General features: G+C 42.6%; 1 protein-coding gene across 1 annotated transcript; it reads right to left on the reverse strand.

Moving 5' to 3' along the window:
- Positions 1-3,517: 3,517 nt before the first annotated feature.
- LOC110148816 (olfactory receptor 9A4-like) lies at positions 3,518-4,462 on the reverse strand. Its single transcript, XM_020911025.2, has one exon. It carries the CDS (start codon positions 4,460-4,462, stop codon positions 3,518-3,520), a length of 945 nt encoding a protein of 314 aa, XP_020766684.2.
- Positions 4,463-10,809: the final 6,347 nt, after the last annotated feature.

Below are 10,809 nucleotides of genomic sequence, written 5' to 3' on the forward strand. Positions count from 1 at the left end.
AAATGAGAGAAAGTTTTTGTTGCCAATCCCACCCAGACATGGCTACTTCTTTTTTTGTATCCACTGAACACAGGCTGCATTTGGATTAGATGCATTTTAAAGTTGTTTGTTTTATGTATCACTTTAGGTGTGCTGTTGAGAATTTGTGCCTATAAAGGACATTGTCATAAAACAATCTGACAGAGTATTGAATCATTCCCTTATTTCTGGGGAGCTGACTTCCTAGTGTGGATTATTCACTATCTTCAACTTTATTCTTGTGATAAAAGTCTTCCTCTATCTGTGGTTTTAGTGAATGTCTCCTCTAAGCACAAAGGAACCGGCCAGCTCCAAGCTGATGACCTTAAGTCCTGACATTATATTTCCACTTGTGATCCCATGCCATGAGAGAGGAGAGGTCCCAAGAAATAGAGGCTCAAGACTTTCATCCCTATGTCCCATCTATCCTACACATCTATCCCCAGTCTCCATCTGGGTATCACAAAACAAAAAAAGCAGCTGAAAGTTAGAGACAAGATTCTCTGTATTCCGAGGTCCCAAATCCCTATTTGCAGCAAGGAGCCAGACATTCAAATAAACATTCTGTCCCTCGGACAAAACTGCCATCATCTCAGCTTCATAGAGCAATTTGTAAAGGCCCCAAAAACATATCTGCTTGTCTATGACTTTTCTATTTTGTCTAGAGGCCTAGGCTAAGAAAAATGCTAGAAAATGCCCAACCAGATGGTACTATGTTCCTTAGTTGCCAGGCTCCTCACGCACTAGATGCATACCTTTGCTCAATTCACCCCGTTCACACTCATTGCTTGTATAACAATTTCATTATACAAAATCTCGTCCTCTAAACTCTCTAAGCTGCATTTATCTTTCTATAAGCTTTCATCAATATCTCAAATCATATTACATTTGTACTTATCATTTTAACATCAAAATCCCACATTGGAATTAAGCACCTAGAAGGCACCTTCTTTGGCATTCTAGTATCACAACCAGTGATAAGAAGAGAGCCTAACAAAGTGTGTACTCTATAAATATTATTCAGTGAATATACTAATTAGTAGATTAAAGAACAAAACAATAGAGAAAGAATGTCCAACATGACTAGCTTTCCCTCCACTCATTCTTTCCTAAAGCATTTTCCAGTCAACTTCTAATCTCTCTCTGCAGATCCTTTACAAAATGAGAAGTGATACAAGGAAGAGATGAAGAGGGAGCAGGGTGGTGGGTCTCTCAGGCAGAGGGCCGTGCCTAACCCAGCACTGCGCATCCTCACCCTGCTCTTCGCTATGGAGGGATGATCTGAAGGACAGCTGATCTGCTCTGCAGCTGCCTCCCTTTACTCCTTCTTTGAGAAGCCAGCCCAGCTCAGCCTTCCCAAAGAGATGCTTTTCTCTTCTCTCCTTCACAGAGGAGAATCGCTTGGAAGACATTCATCTCAAGAGAAGGGGAAGGATCAAAAGGTCTCCTGTCCTTCAGGCATCAACCACCACCCCCACATGACTGATACCAGGAAATGCTTGGGAGGCAGCCTGATTCTGTCCTCTTCACTCATAATGAGGAATAAATAGCCAAGCACAGAAACTTAAAGTACAGAAATAATGGTGCTAAGAGGAATCTGGCTGTCCCCCTGTCTCTCATTCTCTCTGCCTCTTTCCTCCTCTCCCTTGTCTACCCCCAAGGATGGTTATTCACTGAAGAAAAAATTGGCACAGGTTCAGACACACCAGCAATGTGGTTAAGGAAAAGCTGAAGACACTTCCCACCTGAGGCTAATCAAGTTGGAGACCATGGATGTTTTCTGCAGTGGGCAAAATTGAAAGATCCCAGTCAGGAGCTTCTCAAAACCCAGGCTGCCTCCTTCCCAGGCCCTTCCTTACCCACTAACACACATTCCCAGCTGTCAAAATTGCCAACGCAGCTGCTACATGCTTCTTCCTGACTACATGGACTCCTCCAGAGCCTAAGCCACCCCCAAGCTGTGACCCCACAAGTGGATTCAAGACTTGTCACAAACCTGGTGGCCAAATGGACTTCTATCCAAATCCTCTCTTCATCTCCAGGGTTATGAGAAGCCCGTCTTTCCCAGATGATCTCTGCCCTCTCTGTACCCCACATCCTCTGATCATAGTTATGGATCCTGGTCAGAGATCCACAGAGAGGATCTGCCACCTACTCTACCGCCAATGTGTTAATGTCATGGCCCATTCCCATCTCTCCAACATGCGTGCATTCCAAGTGGGGTTGTTCAGTCATACATTTCCCTCTAGGTCTTCAAATGCGATTGGGTTTCATAGCCCTGTTCAAAAACCTCAGCTGCTTGGATGAGGGATAAAGGTTTAAAAAATATTCAAAATTAATCCCAAAAGTGCTACATAAAAATGAGAATGGCTGAGATGCTGAGGAAAATTGCAAAATCACATCTGAAATATTTATTATTACATTGGCATAAACAATTGCCATTTTACATAAAATGAGTACAAGTCATAGTTAAAAATCAAATGGAATGATGGAACATCAATGTCCCTCTCCCCATCTGCTTGAGTCTTCTGATCCATTTCCCAGAGCTAAATATTATCACAAATTTCTAGCATAATAGATAGAGACTTGTCTGTATTAACACATTCAATCTTGATGTTATTAAGGAGTGAATTCCTCTTACAACTGCTGGTTGAGAAAATCTCCAAGAAGGCACCATCACTGTTGCACCTTGGACCAGAAGCCTCAAGAAAAGGTTAAATCCTGGAGTTGGACTTGGCACCACTCATGGAAATCATATGGGAAACTGAGGCTTTGAGAAAACCAGGGAAACACAGGACAATATAGGTGAAGATGACCCAGCACCTAGATTCAAACATCTTGGTCAGTTGTCAGAGAATGAATGATTCTTTTCTACACATTTCACATTCAAATATCTCAGCATTGTTTTTGATAACCATGAACATCTTGTACATTTTTTGTTGTTAAACTTATTTTTTTAATTATATGTATTTGTTTTATTTTTATTTATTATTACTTTTTTGACCATACTGGGTCTTTTTGCTGCATGCAGACTTATGCTAGTTGGGGTGAGGAAGAGCTATTCTCTAGTTGAGGCTCAGGCTTCTTATTGTGATGGCTTCTCTTTTGCAGAGCACAGGCTTTAGGGTACACAGGCTTCAGTATTTGTGGTACATAAGCTTAGTTGCCCATGGCACGTTGGATCTTCTGGGCTAGGTATTGAAACCATGTCTCCTGCATTGACTGGTGGATTCTTTACCACTGGACCATCTGGTAAGTACTATTAAATTTCTTTTGTGAGATGTATTTTAACTAGAATAATGTGTATAAATGAATATATTCATGTAACTACAATAATATATATAAATATACCCACTTAAAAAAAGAAAGTGATTATTAAAAGCTAAAAGTTACATTGGACCATAAACTAGTTGATGATGAAAATGATTATTTCTGATTTGAATCAGAGCTCTCATTACTCAGGCCCAAGATGATGAGTCCATGGTGGTCCTTACAACAGCTAAGCCTTGAGGAGTCCATAGCAGCTTTTTGCGGCATCTCGAAACACCTCCATGAATTTGTCATTCCGGAGGGTGAAGATAAAAGGATTCAGAAATGGGGTCACCACTAAAACCATCAGTGATGCTACCCTGTTGTACTCAGCGGCCTGCGTTTGCTTGGGTTTCACAAAGAGGAACAAACAGCTGCTGTAGCCGATCACAACACAGGTGAAGTGGGAAGCACAGGTAGAGAAGGCTTTCCACCGGCCAGATCCTGAAGGGATCTTGAGGATGGTGGAGATGATGTAGAGGTAGGAGACGATTGTAGGGCTCAAAGAACCAAAAAGTACAAAAGCAGCCATTAAAAAAAGAATAAATTCAGTGAAAAGGCTATTATCACACGATAGTTTGAACAGCTGTCCTCGGTCACAGTAAAAATGGTTTAGCACATTTGATTTGCAGAAAGTAAGATGAGACGTGGCATAGACTGGCCAGATTTCAAACAGGAAGCCAAATACCCAGGACACAATTACCACCCAGAGACAGGTGTGGCTGTTCATAACGATGTTGTACCGCAGAGGGTTACAGACAGCCACATAACGGTCCACAGCCATCGCAGCAAATAATATGAACTCTGACGTTCCCAAAGACAGGTACAAATACAGTTGTACACAACAGGCAGTCAAGGATATTGCCTGCATCCCCGGAAGGAGCAGACCCCAGAGCATCAAGGGGACAATCACAGTTGTGGTCAGCATCTCTAGGACAGAGAGGTGACCCAGGAAGAAATACATGGGAGTCTGCAGACGTTTATCAACACAGACCATAAAGATGATGACCATGTTTGCAATTAATGACACAGAGTAGAAGAAAAAGAAGGTGGCAAAGAGAATATTGTGTAGTTCTTTAGAGCCAGGGAAGCCAAGGAGATAAAATTCAATGGCACTAGAGTAATTTTTCAACATTTAGCTGGGTGCTTCTGTTCTTTTTGAAATCTGGAGGGCAAAGGAGAGACAACATGCTGCTAATTTCAAAGCACTAAAGACATTCACAGATTGACAAGATATTATCTCTTACTCTTTCAGGCTCCACAGAATGACCAGGTGGGTTCATATTTCACTGTTCTATGTACATAGTTGATGTTAAATGTTTTATAAACAATATGTGGGCTTCCCTGGTGGTTCGGTGGTAAAGAATATGCCTGCCATTGTGTGAGACACGGGTTAGATACTGGATCCAGGAAGATGCCCTGGAGAAGAAAATGGCAACTCACTCCAGTATCTTGTCTGGGAATTCCCACAGACAGAGGAGTAGGGTGGGCAACAGTCCATGGGGTCACGAAGAGTCGGACACGACGTAGTGATTGAACAACAAGAACAAGTGTATGATATGTGAAGATAAGTGTGGATCTCCAGTAAGATAAGAAATAGTCACCAATATCGCTCTATGCATAAGAACACACCAAACCAAGGAATCACTTTTGTCTCTCATTTCACTGGACATTTGGACTCCAACTCTGCCACCATCCCTGATCACCTTGTCTATTTCCGAGGCCACAACATACTCATTTACAGCCCGACCCCTGCCATCCTGAGTGTCCTAATCTGCCTTCTTACATCCACGCCCTGAAATAACCCTGCATCTCAACAGCTAAAAGAAAGTATTCCTAGTCAGTCTCACTGAGACATGGTTCCTTCTCCTTCCTTCCTTTGAACACAGATTCGTTCACCTTATCTTCCCTTTAAAGATTTCAATTCAGTTATCTGTATCATTTCTGCCTCTTGGGAAGGATGACAGGCTGGGAGACAGGTTGATGTCCTAAGATAAGAGCTGTTTTGAGACAAACTATTGAGTCTTTTCCTGACTTCTGGGCAGCAGGCTCCCTGCAGGGAGCTCTCCACTTCTTCCTCCTTATTCTTATGAAAAAAGGCCCTTTCTGCCTCTCCTTTCACTCAGCATGTCTCCTCCTAACAGGAAGAGCCTCAGCAGAACCTAGTTAGTGATTTCCAGCTCAGATTGATGATTCCTGTTGTGACCAGGGGCCTGCAGAGTGTAGGGGAACAGGAAGAGTGAAGAGGCTGGGACTGTCTTTGCCAACTTCCATCACTCCCATCCCTACTGCATAATCTAGGAGCAGAAACTAGAAAGGGGCTATGATTTAATGGTAGCATCTGTTGGCCTTCTGGAGCTTCAGTCTTCTAGCTCTAGGAAAAAGAAACATCCCGGTGCAGTACATCCCTATTTCAACCCATTATTATCTGAGTACTATAGGAAGTGTGGAAACATCCCCAGAAAACATTTGCCCATCTAAGTCCTCCATTGTCCCCTGAGTTCTACAAATAAGGAAAACTGTCAGAAAACATCAAAAAGGATCACCCTGAGCTCCACTGGATAAATGGATAAGCGAAGGCCCTCACCACCTGCAGCTGATGTCTCAAATGTCTCAAATCCTGTGGCCCTTCCAGACTTTCTAAAGCTACATATGTGCCTCTTCACACTTTGTTCTCTTTTTAAGCTGTATTTTCCTCTTATTAGTTCTCATCAGAAGCTGAAACTGAAGTACCTCAAGGAGTTTTTCTTCCTTGTTCACCGTTACACCTCCAGTATCAAGAACGGAGCCTGACAGAGTGTGAACAAGTACCATTTTAATATTTATTCAGTAAATAAATCAGTGAATGAATCACAAACAGGTCAATGAATGAACAAAGAGTACTCATCGTGACCTGCTTTTCCTTCTGCTGACAGGATAGGACTCTCACTCTTTACAGAGGACTTGTCTGGTCAATCTGTGCCTTCTCTTCATGGGGATCCCCTACAGAATAGGAAGCATACAAAAGAAAGAAATAGGGAGATATGACAGAGCAGGGTCTCAGGTAATGACAGAGAGCTGTGTCTGTCACCAGCACTCAAAACAGCAAAATGTGTTTTCTGCTCTGAAGGAAACACGGGTTCACCATGCAGCTCCCTTCATCCATTCTTCATATTCCAGGTGTCTTTCCTCTACATGGTAGCAAAGCCCAGAACATCCTATCCTAATCCTCTCCTGCTAGCTCCTTCAGAGAGGAACCACTGGCAGACACTCACCTCCAGAGAAGGGACAGGCCTGCAAAGTTCTATGGCTCTGGGATCAGCACTGGGTGCCCCCTGCTTGATGAGGAGTGCTGGGCATGGTCTGTGGGTCACAGCAAACTACTGCTCTCTCCACTCTCAGTGAAAGAGGGAACACCTCACACCAGCATATTAGGGGAAATTATAGTGATAAAAGTGCTGTGAGAACCTGACCATGGTTCTCTGTATCTCTCTCTCCATTTTTCCTTCACCTCTCTGTCCCCAGAGAGACTGATTCACTGATTAACTAAATCTGTTAAGTTCAGAGAATCCCTAGAGAAGTAGTCAAAAGAGAGTCAGAGAAACTTTTCCCTGTTCCTCTCGAGGCTAATCAAGTTTAGAACATGGAAAAGTTCTAAATGGGCAAACTTGAAATCCCTGAGGCAAGGAGTTTCTCAACACGCAGCTGGCCTTCCCTCAGACCCCAGGTCCTGGATGTTATCCAAACAGCCAAAAAATAGCCAGACCCTGCTCTACTGTGTCTCCCTGATTCCATTCAGCCCTGCAGAGCCTAGTGACCCACAAACAGAACACACCTCAACTGCCTCTAAAACATCAAAACTCAACAGCCACCAAAGAGCCTCTGTCAAAAGTTTCCCTTCATCCCCATCCCCAGGAATCCCATCTTTTCCCGATGACCTCTGCACTCCACCTACCAGATACTCTCTGACCACAGTTATGGGAACCTGGGAAGAGAGAAAGAAGAGGGAGGGCCTCCCAGGCACCCTAAACTCACAGCCTGTGAATGCCACAGACCCTTCCAGGCTCTCCATCCTGCATATATTCCAACTGTGCTGGAACATGTCCCTTAGGTGCCAAATGTAATCAGGGTACTTCCCTGAGCTGCCTGAAGTGAGAGGTAAAGGTGGAAGAAGAAATGTATAGGACTGACTCCCCCAAATATTAACAGTACATAAAAGTGAGGACAGCTGGGATGCTGAATAAGATAGTAAAATTACATTTCAAGTATTTATATTTACCTTCTTAAAACAATTTCAATTTAAAACCACTCCTGGTAAGAAAATAAAATTTTATAGAGGAATAGAAAACAAATTCTCCCTCACTAATGTAGGAGTCTCCTATTCATCTTGTACACCTAAATACTATGATTAATCTCTATTATGTCCACACAAAATTTTCTATAATACACATGCATATTTCTATATGGACTTTACTTGCTAGTTTAGTCACCATAATGCCTTGCTACTTTCCCTTTCTTATATATTTATGTGTGTGTTTGTTTGCATATGAAATCATTCTATATTAGGACTCTCTCACATTTCAGTTCCGTTCAGTTCAGTTCAGTTCAGTTGCTCAGTCATGTCCGACTCTTTGCGACCCCATGAATCGCACGCAGCACACCAGGCCTCCCTGTCTATCATCAACTCCCAGTGTTTACTCAAACTCATGTCCATCAAGTCAGTGATGCCATCCAGCCATCTCATCCTCTGTCATCCCCTTCTCCTCCTGCCCCCAATCCCTCCCAGCATCAGGGTCTTTTCCAATGAGTCAACTCCACATGAGGTGGCTAGAGTATTGGAGTTTCAGCTTCAGCGTCAGTCTTTCCAATGAACATCCAGGACTGATCTCCTTTAGGATGGACTGGTTGGATCACCTTGCAGTCCAAGGGACTCTCAAAAGTCTTCTCCAACACCACAGTTCAAAAGCATCAATTTCTCGGCACTCAGCTTTCTTCACAGTCCAACTCTCACATCCATACATGACCACTGGAAAAACCATAGCCTTGACCAGATGGACCTTTGTTGGTAAAGTAATATCTCTGCTTTTTAATATACTATCTAGGTTGGTCATAACTTTCCCTCCAAGGAGTAAGCGTCTTTTAATTTCATAGCTGCCATCACCATCTGTAGTGATTTTAGAACCCAGAAAAATTAAGTGTGAAACTGTGTCCACTGTTTCCCCATCTATTTCCAATGAAGTGATGAGACCAGATGCCATGATCTTAGTTTTCTGAATGTTGAGCTTTAAGCCAACTTTTTCACTCTCCTCTTTCACTTTCATCAAGAGGCTTTTTAGTTCTTCTTCACTTTCTGCCATAAGGGTGGTGTCATCTGCATATCTGAGGTTATTGATATTTCTCCTGGCAATCTTGATTCCAGCTTGTGCTTCTTCCAGCCCAGCGTTTCTCATGATGTACTCTGCATATAAGTTAAATAAGCAGAGTGACAATATACAGCCTTGACCTAATCCTTTCCCTATTTGGAACCAGTCTGTTGTTCCATGTCCAGTTCTAACTGTTGCTTCCTGACCTGCATATAGGTTTCTCAAGAGTAGTGTTTACTAAATAAATATTCACCTTATGAAAATGAACACCATTTAATTATTGAGTACCTTGCTCAAAAACATTACATCTTTTCCAGTTTTTCACAAGTATAATGATGCTGCAATAAATACCTTCACTTGTAACATGTACATTTGCACAGTAATAGCTTCCTAAATCATATTACATATATTAACTGATATACAATCAGCTTCCAAAAAATGGTATCTATCTATAATCTATTGAAATGAGATTCTGTTGGGGCCACCCTGACAGATTTCCACAGAAAGTTGCAGGGAATTTTTATATCCGTGTTCACCATGTGAGTTCCCAGTATGATACTAACATATGAGGAGTCAGTAATTACATCGTGAAAGAAAGACACATCCCAGAGGTGTTCATCTCCATGGGAACAGTGCTACCAGCTGCCCAGTCCACCACTGTCCCAGTACTGCTTGTTAGCCTCTGAGTTCCAAACGTCAGTTCCTATCATGACTGTTCATTGAATGTGAACTGAGGCTGCTGGCACATGAGGAAATCAGAGGTAGGTAGGTACTTTCTCTCAGAACCTCTATTGCACAGGCAGCTTCTCTAATTCAGGCCATGGTTCATTGACCCTAGAGGCCCCTCCACTGTTGGTGAAGGCCACAGGAGCCAAACAGACACTTCAGAAGTAGGAAGCAGTGTATGCTAGCAAACCCCAAGAGGAAAACTTGTGTCAGTTTCTTCAAGCTAAGGATATACCTACCCCCTTGACACGGCAATTCTGCTCCCAGGTATTTACCTAAGAACTGAAAACACATCCTCACAAAGATCTGATTTAATGTTCATAGTAGTTTAATTCATTACCTCAAGTGACACAAAACAAATAGACCCACCAAGAGAATGGTACAGTCAATCCTCATTATTCACACACTCATTATTCACACATTCATCAACTCACAAAAACTTATGTGTAGCTCCAAAATCAATATTTCCAAACACATTGAAGTTCGTTAATCAACATGGGCATGTACACTCATAGTAAAAAAATTGGAGTCACCTGGAGCACATGTTCTCAACGGAGGTTAAAGAAGGCAACAACCCTGCCATCTTGTTGCAGCTCCTATACCATAAGTAAATATATTTTGTGCTATTTATTTAGCAACATGTTTTTGGCATTTCTTTGCATTTTGTTGGTGATTTTGCTGCTTAAGATGGCTCTCAAACATAATGCTGAAATGCTGATCTCCCGGTGCTAAGTGCAAGAACACTGTTAGGTGCCTCGTAGGGAAAATAAGCTTGTGCTGTGCTTAGTCACTCAGTCGTGTCCGACTCGTTGCAACCCCATGGATTGCAGCCCACCAGGCTCCTCTCTCTGTGAGGATTCTCCAGGTGAGAATACTGGAGTGGGTAGCCATTCCCTCCTCCAGGGGATCTTCCCAACTCAGCGATTGAACCCAGGTGGCCCACATTGCAGGCAGATTCTTTACCATCTGAGTCACCAGGGAAGCCCAAGAATACTGGAGTGGGCAGCCTATGCCTTCTCCAGGGGATCTTGCTGACCCAGAAATTGAACCAGGGTCTCCTGACTGCAGGTGGATTCTTTACCAGCTGAGCTACCAGGGAAGCCTAGGTAAGTATTAAACAAGCATCATCATCTAAAATACCTGTTTGATAAACTTCTTTCAGGCATGAGTTACAGTCTCTGGGCTGTGTGTCAATATTAGTGAATCAGTAATACATATTAAGCAACATGTTGTTCAGCAGAACCAAACATAAAACGAGGTTATATACTGATTTGCTGATGAAAGGAAAACTAAATCAGTAAGTACAAATTTGGTGAGCTGGCAAAGAGTCAAACCTAGAATTTGTTATCGAGTCCAACATCAGTCTGCTCACCACAGGACAGACCAAGAAACCAAGAGACAACGTGTTGAGGCA

Source organism: Odocoileus virginianus, chromosome 1, assembly GCF_023699985.2.
Source record: "Odocoileus virginianus isolate 20LAN1187 ecotype Illinois chromosome 1, Ovbor_1.2, whole genome shotgun sequence".
NCBI lineage: Eukaryota > Metazoa > Chordata > Mammalia > Artiodactyla > Cervidae > Odocoileus > Odocoileus virginianus.

Excerpts from the sequence above, each read along its gene's own strand:
- LOC110148816 (XM_020911025.2), bottom strand. The coding sequence starts at position 4,462 with ATGTTGAAAAATTACTCTAGTGCCATTGAATTTTATCTCCTTGGCTTC.